At 52.5% G+C, this 13,737-nt stretch overlaps 5 protein-coding genes across 5 annotated transcripts; 3 read left to right on the top strand and 2 right to left on the bottom strand.

Moving 5' to 3' along the window:
• Positions 1-221: 221 nt before the first annotated feature.
• On the top strand, positions 222-3,029 carry J4E92_001944 (uncharacterized protein; the record flags this gene model as incomplete). Its single annotated transcript, XM_051493350.1, has 5 exons — positions 222-233; positions 398-677; positions 724-1,191; positions 1,767-1,847; positions 1,897-3,029. The coding sequence occupies 5 exons, from the start codon at positions 222-224 to the stop codon at positions 3,027-3,029; spliced, it is 1,974 nt and encodes a 657-aa protein (XP_051356581.1).
• A 173-nt stretch (positions 3,030-3,202) lies between these two features.
• Positions 3,203-4,341, bottom strand: J4E92_001945 (uncharacterized protein; the record flags this gene model as incomplete). Its single annotated transcript, XM_051493351.1, has 3 exons — positions 3,203-3,937; positions 3,992-4,120; positions 4,171-4,341. The coding sequence occupies 3 exons, from the start codon at positions 4,339-4,341 to the stop codon at positions 3,203-3,205; spliced, it is 1,035 nt and encodes a 344-aa protein (XP_051356582.1).
• A 466-nt stretch (positions 4,342-4,807) lies between these two features.
• Positions 4,808-7,268, top strand: J4E92_001946 (uncharacterized protein; the record flags this gene model as incomplete). Its single annotated transcript, XM_051493352.1, has 6 exons — positions 4,808-5,183; positions 5,233-5,330; positions 5,377-6,249; positions 6,300-6,639; positions 6,689-6,917; positions 7,007-7,268. The coding sequence occupies 6 exons, from the start codon at positions 4,808-4,810 to the stop codon at positions 7,266-7,268; spliced, it is 2,178 nt and encodes a 725-aa protein (XP_051356583.1).
• A 531-nt stretch (positions 7,269-7,799) lies between these two features.
• J4E92_001947 (uncharacterized protein) lies at positions 7,800-10,674 on the bottom strand (the record flags this gene model as incomplete). Its single annotated transcript, XM_051493353.1, has 8 exons — positions 7,800-8,047; positions 8,143-8,378; positions 8,782-9,666; positions 9,717-10,004; positions 10,064-10,134; positions 10,187-10,221; positions 10,276-10,381; positions 10,432-10,674. 8 exons carry the CDS (start codon positions 10,672-10,674, stop codon positions 7,800-7,802), a joined length of 2,112 nt encoding a protein of 703 aa, XP_051356584.1.
• Positions 10,675-12,104: 1,430 nt separating this feature from the next.
• J4E92_001948 (uncharacterized protein) lies at positions 12,105-13,285 on the top strand (the record flags this gene model as incomplete). Its single annotated transcript, XM_051493354.1, has 3 exons — positions 12,105-12,324; positions 12,377-12,697; positions 12,750-13,285. The coding sequence occupies 3 exons, from the start codon at positions 12,105-12,107 to the stop codon at positions 13,283-13,285; spliced, it is 1,077 nt and encodes a 358-aa protein (XP_051356585.1).
• Positions 13,286-13,737: the final 452 nt, after the last annotated feature.

Below are 13,737 nucleotides of genomic sequence, written 5' to 3' on the forward strand. Positions count from 1 at the left end.
TTTTTTCGTGGCATGTGCGAGATTCGGCGCATCTGGGGGAGGGTTGAGGAGCGGACACGGCAGGGCGGGCAGTGCGGAAGGAATGGCGAGCGTGAGGCGGCACCACGTGACCACGCTGGCTTCCCCGCAACGCGTCGGGCGAAGGACAGGGCTTAGCTCAGACGCGCTTCGCTCGGCGTAAGCACACGACACCGCGACTTTGCAAGTAATGGATGCGCATGATGGAGGCTATGGTAGGACATAGGGTATCACTATTACCATACACATGCTCACATGATGCAGGAGCAGGCCAATTGCCCCTGGCTGGGGCCATCCTCTGCTGCACCTCTATTGCCCCCGAGCAGCGCGTACGTCTACTCCAGATCCTGATATCTCGCTGTCTCTAATGACCAGATAGGCCAAACTCGCAGCTATTGGCGCGCAGATGGGCGCGACCATCAAGCTCGACCTCACATCGGACGTAACCCACCTCATCGTCGGCAGCACCGACAGCGCCAAATATCGCTATGTCGCCAAGTCTCGCGAGGACGTCAAGGTCCTCTCCCCGGAATGGCTCGAAGCCCTGAGGGAGGTGTGGATGACCGGCGATGACGACCTGGACATGGCCGCGCTGGAAAAAGAGTACCGCATGCCGACGCTCGCTGGGCTGAAGATATGCCTTACCGGCTTCGACAACCGTACGTTGCGAGTTCTAAGTGCACACGACGATACTGACTACTACAGCCGATCAACGCAAGACCATTCAGGAGTCAGTAGACGCCAACGGAGCCGAGTACCACGGCGACCTCACCAAGTCCGTCACCCACCTCATCGCAGCCGCGCCATCGGGCAAGAAGTACGAACACGCCCTGAACTGGAGGATGAAGATTGTGTCGCTGGAGTGGCTCGAACAAAGTCTGGAGAGGGGCATGGTGCTGGACGAAGCCCTCTACAACCCCACCATGCCTGTCGAAGAGCGCGGCCAAGGTGCTTGGGATCGCAAAATGCCCGCGTCGCCCGCCATAGGCAAGCGCACACGAGATGCAGAGCCGAGTCAGGCCCTGAATCCTTTCCGCAGGAAGCTACGTCGCTCAGCAAGCACCAAGGTTGGCAGCCAAAGTGATGCCTTTTGGGCGGGCATCACAGCGCCCAGTTTCGAACGACCGATTGATGAGGATGAATGGACAGAGGAAATCGTTACTAAGCCAGATAGTACGCGGACAAGCACTCGCACACATACCCCAGCGTCCCCTCACAGACATGCATCAGTCCATGAGAATGATTCGCTTATTGAGGCGCACCTTGATGACAATGCAGACAGTCATGAACCATCATTGCCACCACATACGAACGATGTGTCCCAACATGATGGCATCTTTCAAGGACGACTCGTATGCACGCATGGCTTTGATGCAGAGAAGGTTTGTCATACCATCTTACATTCCAGCCCTGGCTGACGTTCCCGCTAGACAAGCATTTTGCGCCAACACCTCGAGAGCAACGGCGCGCACGTAATCCATGCGACCGATCTCAACAATGCGCCATCCGACGATCTAAGACGAGGCTACTTCGTAATACCACATGACGTCGAGGTCGATTCGGCGGCACTTCCGGGGCGTGCCGGAGAACACATGAACCTGGCCACTAATTGGTGGGTCGAGCGCTGCCTGTATGGCAAACGTCTAGTAGATCCATCGGACGATGTGTTAAGTCGACCATTCGAAAAGCTTAGTATCAGTGGTAAGCTCGTGCTCCACGGTTATTTTATTGGTCGCTGACGTAGCCAGGGTTCTCTGGACTCACCATCAACTCTACGGGCTTTTCCGGCATCGAGTTACTGCATGTGACCAAAGTTGTCACGCTTATGGGTACGGGATCAGCTCCGCCTCCATTGAAATCGTCTGACAATTTTGACAGGTGCCTCGTACGATGAACAGCTATCGGCGAAGACCTCGGTTGTGATCTGCAACCCTCCTACCATAAACACACCGAAACTCAAATTCGCCACGGACAAACGGATACCCGCTGTTCATGCCACATGGCTTTGGGATTGTCTGCGTAGTGGTCGGCTACAGTCGTATGCCGAGTATCAATTGAACAAGCCAGCGCCGCCTCAGCCACAGAAGCCTAAACAGAGGCCTCAACCACAAGATGATGTTCCCACTGCACTGTTGTCCACGGAAGAGAGCCTTGAGCTTCGTCAGAAAAAGCAACAGCCTACCAATGCCGTGAAAACGTCTCTGCACCCACAGCAGCGTGGTACTCTTGCTCTCACTGCACCAGCAGATGCAACGCCTGCATCAACTACAGATGAGGCGGATACTTTCAACAATGATACTAACGGCCTGAATTACGATGACGATGAGTCTGTCATACCTGGATTGGATGGCGCAGGTTCCCACCCCCTCCAAGAAACCAGCGCCAACTCCCCGCGCCGCCCATCAACGTCCCCGCATGCCTCAAAATCATTCTCACGACCCAGGAGTTCGTCGGCCGAGTCTCTCATAGCCCCGGCACCCCGCAAGTCCAAGGCTGGTCAGATCCCAGATCCGGTCGTTCCTGTTCCTGAACCCGACTCCGTGATCCCGGCGGATACCGAGCCGGTACCACAGGAAGCACCAAAAGAAAAGGAAACAATAAAGGCAAAAGGACCGGAAGAAGAAAAGGATTACTCTTCAATCTTAGCTCAGATGCGCGCAAACCGCAAGACCGTGCCAACGTCCGTCGAGCAGGCACCTGGCAAGACGCGGAAACGGCGGCAGCTTGGTCGCGCAACGTCCACGCGGTCGAACGCGTCAGCGGGTGATAGCTCCGGGAACATTCTGGCTGGAGAAGAGGAAGAAGAGGAGAACACGGTGCTGGTGGAGGAATATCAGCCGAGCCAGGAGCTAGGTTGGGATTCTCCTGGTGCTGCGAAAGCGAGGGAGCAGATGATTAAGAAGCTGGGTGGGACTATGCAGGAGAAGAGCGTGGCAGTTGAAGGAATCGGCGTCGTAAAGGACGTTGGAGGGAATACTACGGGACGGGCGGGTAGGAAGAGGCGAGGGTGAAGAAGACCCTCATCCTGTACAGTCATGATGTAAGTGGTGTATGTGCGAAGAAGTCATCTTGGATTTGTCTGCATGGGATGGCGCAAAGCATAGCGAGGTGTTTTTTGAGGTAACAATGGAGCATAGCGCAGGCGTTTGATAGTAATACTTTTTGGCAGTTGAATCTGATCCCATCATATCCCGTATGTCACCTTCAGTCGTCTCTCCAAATGCCCTTTGGCTGTTATCACCTCCTCTCCGAGCCCATCTTCTCTCAGTCCCAATCTCTTCCTCTGACTCTTCAACTCTTCCTCCCCCTTGTTACCAAACTGCTCAATCACGGGACTGGGTACGGCGTCCAACCTTGCTTCATCTAGCGGGTGGCAGAAGTACGCCATACTGTATCGTTCCTGCCCGCCCTCAAATGTAACACGGTGGACTGTCGATTTCAGCATCCCATTTGTCCAATAACATAGTAAATCTCCTATGTTGACCAAGATTGGAGGCGACGACGATGGCGATGGGCTCACCGGCACTGCCTTCCACCCTGAAGGCGTAGACAATTCAAGGCCGGGCTGGCCCGGAAGACGGAACAGGAGCGTTAGACTACCGTAGTCTGAGTGTGCACCTGCGCGGATACTGGTTTCGCCTTGCTTGGAGTCTTTTCCTTGGGAGATGGTAGATGGGTAGTAGAGCATGCGGAAGATGGTGCCGGATGGGTCGAGAGATTGGTCGTGTCGCGTGCTGAAGTAATTGGGATCGGGGATGTGAAGAGCGGTGTTGAGGAGAGAGAGGATTTGGGTGCAGAGAGTGTGACAGGAATGTTGGAAGCGGGTAATCAACTTGGAAGAGTCCTGGAGAGGAGAAGGTAGGGGTTGGAGGTTTGGGTTTGGGGGCCCGATGTTGAATGCTTCCTTCGGATCGCCTTGCTATCATTCATTTCGTCAACAGGTCATCTCATTACTTATTTTGTTGATAATCACCTTTTGACCTTCAGGATCCAGAGATTCGCCTTGCATCTGTACCCAGCCGCGGTTTATGCCCCCTGCTTTCTCAGAGTGGATTGCGTATTCCGATTTCTGCTCTTTGGGAGCGGCGAAAAACTCCTTAGACTGTTTTTATCAATCAATAAGTTTAGTTTTGGATAATCGACACATCATACCAACTTGAACATGTCATCGATGTCCTGGGGTGGGATGGTCACACCATCGTTCTTAATGTAGAGGAAGCCATGTGTTGAAGCCGCGTCCAGCACTTGCCGAGCGACGTCTTCGGAGGGGCTTGAGATATCAATAACCGGTATGGCTTCTGAGTGGTGTCCTGAACTAGCCATTTGGAGAGAGAGTGAGATGTGACGCGTGAAAGCCTGGAGTAACGCTAGGTGAGGGGCAGAGGTGAGACGTGAGACGCGATTAGGCACTAAGAAAGCAACAGAGAAGCTACGTTCGAATTGGGGTGTATTTACGGAAGCAGATCATCTCAATTCTGCGCCTACCCGTCATTCATCCCTCTACTCGGCGCGATTGCGTTCCCTCGTACGGCTAGACGCTGTACCTGAGCTAGCGCCCGGCTGATCAGGGATCGTGTAGTTGCCAAGGCGTGGAGCTGCATCGGAGCTTCCAATTTACTGTCCACACCCCCGCAACCCTCTACAACTTTACCACACGTCGTCGCTACATACAGTAATCACGCCAGGCAAATCTCTTAGTATTACTCGAGACTTTGCTGCCATCGTCTCCGTTCATTATCAATCCCTCATTCCCATTACTTTCAAACAGCCCCACCACGCGACTGGCACCATGATCCGCGACTTCGTACAATGGACGGCCACACTGGGCGAAACGGGCGAGCTCGAACAATTGCGCGGTTGCCGCGTAGGCATCGAAGCCGCCGAATATCTGAACCAGCGGATCCTCAATCACCCGCGCGCAAAGGAGCCGCTTGTGCCCGCGCTGGGAGGCCTTCCGCTGGCCTTGACACAACACATTGAGGACGATCTGGCCCAATTCCGCAGCTTCGACATCGAACCCGTCTTCGTCTTCAGCGGGCTGGACATTACAAAGCACGATGATCCTTTCAGGCAAAAGGAGACCGAGGCATCGGTAAACATCAATGCGTGGACTCTGTACGACAGTCACGAGGCGGAAGCCTCTGTCGCTAAGTTCGGACAGTCAAGTATGGCCACCGTCAAGATGAGACTGTGTATCGTGCTGACTCTTCTCAGCATACGTCACGCCCGAGGACCTCTTCCGCGCCCTACAGTCAACCCTGACCGAGCGCAACATTCGTTGGACAGTCGCGCCATACAGCGCCTGGGCCCAGGCAAGCATCTCTGGAATCTCTGTTCGCAGTGACTAATTATCGACAGTTGGCATATCTCGAGAAACACGAATACGTCCACGCCGTCTACGGCTCGTCAGATATCCTCATCTTCGAATGCTCCAAAATCATAACATCTTGGGACTTCGAGGCCCGACATTTCAGCTTCGTCCGCCGAGAGAAATGCGTAGCCGACCTCTCGAAGATTGTCGGCGCTCCCAACATCTCAGACGACATCTTTCTCGATACCTGCATACTCGCCGGCACGCCCTTCCTCCCGACCCACCCGATCCTCGACGCGCCTAACAGGGCAGAGCTGATCAAGCCGCACGGCGCCATCAAGGCCATCATGAACAACGGTCAGTCCGGATACTCTGTGGTTGTCAACAACAATGATGTCCCGCCCGCGGGCAAGGAATACGTCACGCGATACCAGAAAGCACGACTGGCCGTCAAAAATCACCCAGTCTACACCGAGGAAGGGAAGGTCGAGCCTCGGAACTCTGGCTCGATGCCTAACGATGCAGGTCAGTATTTGGGTCAAAGGCTTCCAGACGAGATCCTCCACTACATGTCGAAAGGTCTCATCAGCCCGCACATCATCCAGTGGCGCACTACCTGCGAGGTATTCGAAGTCCCTCCCATGGATGGTGGCCTGTCTCCAGAATACAGGGACCTCGTCAGCTCTAAACTGATCCCACTTCGAACACCCGCTGTCAACCTTTTGTCTAGCACCTTACATAATTGGTATCGGCACCAATCTCTGCACCAGACGCATTGGTACTCTCCTGTAGAGCCCAATGGGAAACGCACATCCACAACCATCCCTGTCGAGAAGCCATCAGAAGCCATAGCTCCTTCGCTCGTTGACACCTGGAACGTGAAGGAAGCTACATTTAAGGATGTTGTCGGGCAGTATAAGGTTAGCAAAGCGGCAACCGAATTGACAGATTATTGTTAACACTCAGACAGGACTGCGGAACTCTCGGTGCAGCCATCTTATCACTGCAAAACTCCGACTTCGTCACCAAATCGGTCGCTAAGAAAGATCCTAAGAATCCCCTTTCTTCCACTTCCGAGATACTGTACAACTCGATATGGCGCTTCCTCGCCCTACGGGAGTACATTGACCCCAAGAGCCATAACCTGACACAATGGGGTAAAGTCCTTGTCTCTGTCATCGCTGGCCTAAAGGGCAAGCCAGAGCACGAAGAGGCTGCAGTGATCGCGGTCGAACTGATACGGCTGGGCCTCTTGAACTCCGACATCGATATGTTCTCTATGTACAACGGCGCACCAATGCGTGGTAGCAGTAAGTGGGAAGCCCTTGACCAAGTCCTGCATAGCTGACAGCCGCCTAGCGAACGACAAGGAGTACAATATGCTAGTGTCTCGTGTTGCTGGCTTAGGTACTCTGCACCACCGACCGATTGGCTTCACCGGACCTCTCAGTCAGCACTTGCTCGGTTACAACTCCATCATCAACAAAGTCCGTCAGTCACTTCGAGATATTATCGAGGTGGCCGCCACTCAGATGTTCTGTACTGGCTGCTGCACTAGACATGCTGATATATCAGTCATCGCGATGAAGTTAGTCGTCCCGAATCACAGTAACCCAAGTCTGATAAACTGACGCTCCTTAGACTTCCATTCCTTCTTCCTAACAATTGTGCGCTTAGCATAGCAGCCAAGTCGTACCTCGATGAGCTTCTCACTGGCGATGCCGATCCGACCTCCCCAACGACCAAGTCACGTGTTATTCAAACCGCATCAGAACGCTACTTCCCGCAATCACTTAACCTCGCTGGCGATCTCAAGTCCGCATTCTCACTATGGGACGCCATATGTGCCGGTGTCAAGTCCGCGAATAATTCCACTGTGCCAGACGCGACAAAGCAGGTCTGGGCAGAAGCAGATAAGTGGCTCGCTGAACGACGGTAGAACCGCGAACTCCACCCAGAGCTGTGGCCGTCGGCAAAAGAGGCTTTTGAGTTCAGATACTGCCTCATAAGGGCTCAAGAGAAACGCCTTCACATCGCCAAAGGTAACCTTAGAGGTGTGGTGACAGGGTACTCCGCATACGAAGATAGACAGAAGGAGATGGCAAGGGCGCATTACCTGCTCAAAGGAGTTGAGAAGCTGGAACGTCGCTTTCAGGGGAGACAAGGAAGTCATTTCTACCATACTTGAGCTCTATTGTACTCTTCAAACCAAAGCTATACCCTAGGTACAGCGTCAAGTACGGAATGTTATCCTTCAGGCCCCCGTTGTACACCGGGTACAGCGTACGATTGTAAGGCCCTCACGAGAATAAAACCGTGAAAAGCAAGTTGTGTACGGTCGTGACTTAAGCAAGTAAATTTTCCCTGCTGCCTTTTCACTGAGTCTACCTATTCCCCCAGCCCATCGTCTGTATAAGCCAACGTCGCTTCCTGTTATATCCTCTATCACCACTCTTGCCCTATCCGCTGCCTAAGCTCCCATGAACAAAGTTCCGATCATGTGATCCACCTTGGTGGTGAGCGCATCAACGGCAGTGTCTCTGTTCTCAACCTCAACACTGACGACCTTATGTGCCACGCCACCTGCCTGAACGATGATACTGATACACGCCTGACCGTTGAGGGCTTGAAGATTGCGACTCAAGACGTGGACATGATTCGCCTTGATCTCTTCGCCGTATTGAGCCTCCTTGTGGTGGATGATCGCAGCGAGGTTCCCTGATAGAATTGTTAGTTATTTGTAGTAAGAAATGTTTGCATTCAGGCAAGGAGAAGAGTAATTCAGGTGAGAGAAGGTCAAGAAAAACACTTACCGGCGAGAGTGAGGACCTTCCTTTCATGAAGTGTGGCTTCAGTAGCGACGAAGTTGATGAAGTCGCCCCGGAACGGATGGAGGAGTTCGATGAGACGCTGCCTCACACTCGGAGCGACCGAAGTGTTGATAGTTGTCGCGGCTGGAGCAGGGAACTGAGGCGGATTGAAGATCGTGCGTTGGTTACCGCTGCCGCTGCCACCGCCACTGCCACCGCCGAAACCAAAGTAGTGAGGGCTATTGTAGATATCTTGGGAGGCGCTACCAATTCTGGGTGTAGAAGAGAAAGACATCTTAGATTTAGAATCGGAAGTGTGAGGTGTAGGAGTGTCGGCGGACTCGGTCACGAAGACATTTATTATGCTCATGAGTAAAGTGTTTGCGCCAAGCCAAGATGATCCACACTGGCGGTCTGTACGCGGTCACCTAGGAAGGCCTATGTAGACTGAATATTAGTAATTTCCGTCAGATATGTTTGCTATTGGGCGCCATTTGCGCCGGCCACGTTATGAGCCATCAACCAATCGCAATTCATCGTGACCAAGGCGCAAAGATAACGGGGAAGCCATGGACGCTGAGTGAACGGCACCGGGCGCTGATATCAACATCAATCCATGCGCTTTCTCATCAGTGGGAAAACCTGAAATCCAGCCTCTTCATCCCCTCATCCTTCGTGTTGAAAACATAATCCTCCTGCTCTTCCTTGGTCATAGCTTTCCATTGCCCATCTCTTACGCGATTCCTCCAAATGTAAAACGCCTTCACCGCGTAGAACAAGAAAACGTTATACACACAGATACCCAGCAGTATCCTATTGCCCCTGCGATACAACGGCTGATCGTCATCGCGATAAATATTGGTAGCGATGATATTGCCAGACTGCACAAACATGTTGTAGAAAGCCGCGGAGACGGCGCGTGTACGGACGGAATTCGAGTTCTTCGCGTTCCAGCTTACAAGGATGGCGTGGCAGTACGGATAGGACAGTAGACCTGTGAGGAGCGCGTATCTGACCCAGGGATTTGCGTCCGCAGGTAGAACGACAAGAGCGACGAGCCAGGGGAAAATCCAGATGTTGGATAGACTGGATATCATGGAGCGTTCTTTGAGCTTCTCGGATAGCCAGGTCACGGCGAGGAGTTGGATGGCGTAGAGAAACTGGCTGGGTATGGCGAGTAAGTTGGCTTCGAAGACGGAGAAGCCGAGTTGGCGCAGGATGTACGAGAGGTAGTTCTGCGGTGGGTTAGGTGGGACGTAAGCAGTCAGGCCGATGATGTAGAGGGGCCATTGTTCCCAGTCGCACGCTGCTTTCCAGAGGAGCGGGAGGCCAACTGCTTGGCGGTTGTTCATGTCGCCTTTTGAGGGATCGTCGCGGAGGACGCGGTTTACGAGGATGTACTCTTCGTGAGGGGTGAACCAGCCGTTTTTGCCGCGGAACCAGTGTTGCGTTTGGCAGGCGCCAGGGGGCATGAGGCCAAATGAGAGGATGCCGATGGCTAGAGTCATGATGCCTTCGATTAAGAACCTGTCTGTGTTAGGGATGGTGCAAGTTGAAGTACAGTAGAAGGGACTCACAGATACTGCCAACCTCCCCAACCATGGAGTCCTCGCATCTGCAAGATACCTGCTGCAAGCAGCGAGCCGACGATATTACAAGTACTCAGCGCAGTCCAGAACCACGCCAGTCGGTGTGGAAGTTCAGTGGATTTGTAAAAGTATGTCAACCATAGGACGATGTCTGGGATGAAGCCGCCCATGAGAAGACCAAGGATGCATCGAATGGCGAAGTAATGGGCTTTAGTCTTCATTGCGCATTGTGAGGCGCTGACAATGGACCATATGCAGATGATGGTTGGGATCCACCTGTCATAAGGTCAGTACTTGAAGCGTGACGAGACGGTGAGTAGGCCGGATGGACTTACCGATCAGCACCAAGCTTCTTACTTATCAGGCCGCTGGGAAGTTCGGCAAAGAGGAATGAACCGAGAAAGATCTAGCTTGACGTCAACGAGAGTTCCGAAAGTGACTAACTGTATCAAGCTTACAGTCTGACCATAGTTGAAGTCGTTCGTATTCATTCCTGGTCCAAGTTAGTAATCCACCATCTTTTGTCCTTCATGTAGATGGCACACACCAAGGTCTTTCAGCAAATTGTCCGAGATTGCTCGGTTGATGTTCCTGCGATTCAACTCCATCGAGATGAACATGATCCATGCCCAGAGAGCTATTCGCCAGTCCAGCTACAATGAGAAAGTCAGTTCTGATCAGTGCCATGAATTGGTTTACTCACCTTTTTGACTAGACGTTTCTCTTCTTCAGGTTCCCATGTATACGCTGGGTCGAACCGGTGGCGTCCTTCGTACTCGGCATCATTGTATATTTGTCGCCAGCGCTGAGCCGTTGCCGGGTCGCTGAACGGATGGTCTTCGTGTGAGCCATGTTGTGGCGGTGGTGACTTCGAGCCGTGTGACGACCTTGGGTCAGCGGTTTCGGTGATGGGGGCCTGCTTTTCTACTGGTGTAGATGCAGCCATGTCTGCAAGGATAGATGAAAGCGGACTTCTTATCGTGATTCGTTTTGATCTGGCTTAGACCAATCGGTCGGTACTGATGATCGAATGTGCCGAGGGAGTGTTATAGGGACCGGACATGTCCATGATTAGGGACTGTATCGACAGATGATGCAACCGCGGGTACATGTGACAACATGCGCTAAAATGAAGAACCTTACCGTCTAGACAAGGCTCTGAAAGCCGAGAGACTTGGTTACGAAAGCCATAGATAAGGAATGACGTTTATGCGACAGAAACTCGATACCAATGATAGCATGCGAGGACCTTCATTGAAAATGCATACGTATCCAGACAGAGACACGCTGATAGGTCAGTTGATGATACACTTTAATGCCGCCATGACCCTGCGATCTGAGTCGAGAAAATGCTTTCCGCGGCCACATGTGAACCCCAATTTGGCGTAGGGAAAAAGACAGTGCAGCTACAAATTGACCGCATGCGAAAGTTCAGTCACACGATAGCGGGTATTCCACCATCGCCTTAGATCAGTCGGAGTCTCTGAACATCGATACAACAGCCGTTCATCGGAAGGATACGACATCCATGCTGGCAGATTCGTTCCGAAAAGTCCACCCTCGGCTCTGTGGGCTTGGCATGAACGCTGTTGGTGTACTTCGGTTGTCATATACAAGGGTCGATATCAGTGTTTTGAGAAGAGGATCCGTCTTTGATCGCCGGTGCATCGTAGCGAGGTATGTTGCGAGAATGGCGAAGATGTCGTCAGACACTGCTGGAATAGCCTACGCGAAATTTGCACTTAACAATCTGAGTACCTTGTAAGTGTAGTGATGTCTTTATTGAGATAATTGAGAGTTCCTGTGCACATGCCAGCGATGTTATCATGAATGATGCAGCTCGAAAGAGCAAGGGGCTGGGAAGTCGCGGTCGCGTCGCGTTCGGTCCAAACTAATCGAGGACTAGTGTGCTCACTCCACCCTACAGGTAGGAAGGCAAGAACGACGAAGCACCTCTCTGCGATACTAATACTACATCCGCCGTTGCATGCGCGGTAAGGTCGCGACGCGTTATTTCCGGATCGATGTCATTGCCAGCTGTGAATGGGACTCTGCCAAGCAGCACGCCATTCCACCCCCACATGTCGTAGCCTCAACCCCGCAACACCTCGTCGATATCGCGCATCATGGAAGATTGTGGTTGCAGGAAGCGACTACCGCCACTGTCATAAGTGTGCCGAGAATGATTGCACCATAGTATCCATGCGATGATGCTACGATGCCAATGCACAAGCCGACGAGCTACTGTTCATCAGTCTTTCGATGCACATGCGCTCAGGGATAGTAGATGTGGCGAACGCGAGTAAGAGATAAGTGTGACACTGCTCTGTCGGAATGCGAAATACCCTGTAGCAGCGCAAATCAGCATCGTTGATCATGGCTACGAACACCTTGACCACCACTACCATTGAGGACATAGGCATCAAGACGCAGCCTGGATATCCTCGCGAGCCTCTAAAGACCAAAGGCGTTCTGGATGTCTTCGAGTCTTTCGACGTTACACCAGTCATCGGCCGCGAATTTGTGGATGTAAGTCTGAAGGAATGGTTGCGCGCGCCAAACTCTGACGATTTGATACGCGACCTGGCAATCACAAGTAAGCCACACTCAATGTTTTCCCAATGACTGAACACTAACATTTTGGAAAGTTTCTCAGCGCGGTGTTGTCTACTTCCGCAAGCAGGATGATTTGGATGATGAACTTCAAAAAGAGCTGGCCCAGCGCCTCGGCGAGCTTTCTGGCAAACCAAAAACATCCAAGCTGCATATCCACCCAGTTAGAAACGCGGGGAACCGTCTTGGAGGCAATGACAACGAGATCAGTGTCATTAGCTCGGATTTGGCGAAGCAACTCTTCAAAGAGCGGTCACAGACTGGCAAGCATGGCTGGCACAGCGATATCACTTTCGAGCCGGTACCAAGCGACTATGCAATTCTGAGAATGACGCAGCTACCAAAGTCAGGTGGAGGTGAGTGCGAGAAGTAGTCATACCCTCGTTGACTAGGCTAAGAATACTCTAGATACTCTATGGGCATCAGGGTACGACCTTTACGACCGCCTCTCGAAACCGTATCAGAAGTTCTTCGAATCTCTCACCGCAACATACGCCCAACCAGACTTTAATCGCGCGGCGAAAGAAAACAACTTTCCCGTTTATACCGCTGCACGAGGTGCGCCGGAGAACATTGGCGACTCTCTGACCGCTATCCACCCCTGCATCCGCACGAACCCCGTCACGGGATGGAAGTCACTCTACAGCGTTGGCCACCACGTCCAGCGTATCAATGAGCTGAGCTCAGAGGAATCAGAGCGTACTAAAGCCTGGTTCCTCCAGCTAATCACCGAGAATCACGATCTGCAGATCAGACATAGATGGCAGAACCCAAATGACGTAGCCATCTGGGACAACAGAAGCGTACTACACACAGCGACGTACGATACCGATGGCCAAGGACCGAGGAAGGGGTATAGAGTGGTCAGCTTGGGCGAGAGACCATATCTGGATCCACAAAGTACGAGTAGGATGGAAGCCTTGAGGCTGGCAGAGGGACAGTAACGTGGGATGCGTGCAGGTCTACAACACGTAGATGTTATCTTTGGCCAAAAAGGATGAACCAAAGCATGCCCAAACCAGTGAAAGGGGTGCAATGAAGTGCGGAATAAAGCCTAATAGGCTGCTACGATCACGTGCCCATGCATGTCAGCTTCTGCCTACACTGTTGAACGTCCCCACAACTCCGGACACACTATTGAATCCGTCTCGCCATCCTTTCCGATTTGTTAGGCATCCTCAGACCCGTGATATATGCATCTTACTGCCTTCCCACTAAACCTGTCTATCTTCTGAACCCATTGTCTAGATAAGCTCGCATCGCTTCCCTTTTGTTCTCCATACTTACCAGTCAGGGTCTGCGAGCACACGCATTCGCAAAGACCGGCTTAGATCAGCTGCATGGCACCATTGCGGGACTGATCTTGTCTGATGGCTCTTTGTGGGCGGTCTCTGGC

Source organism: Alternaria infectoria (assembly GCF_024043175.1).
Source record: "Alternaria infectoria strain BMP 0036 chromosome Unknown scaffold_2, whole genome shotgun sequence".
Lineage (NCBI taxonomy): Eukaryota > Fungi > Ascomycota > Dothideomycetes > Pleosporales > Pleosporaceae > Alternaria > Alternaria infectoria.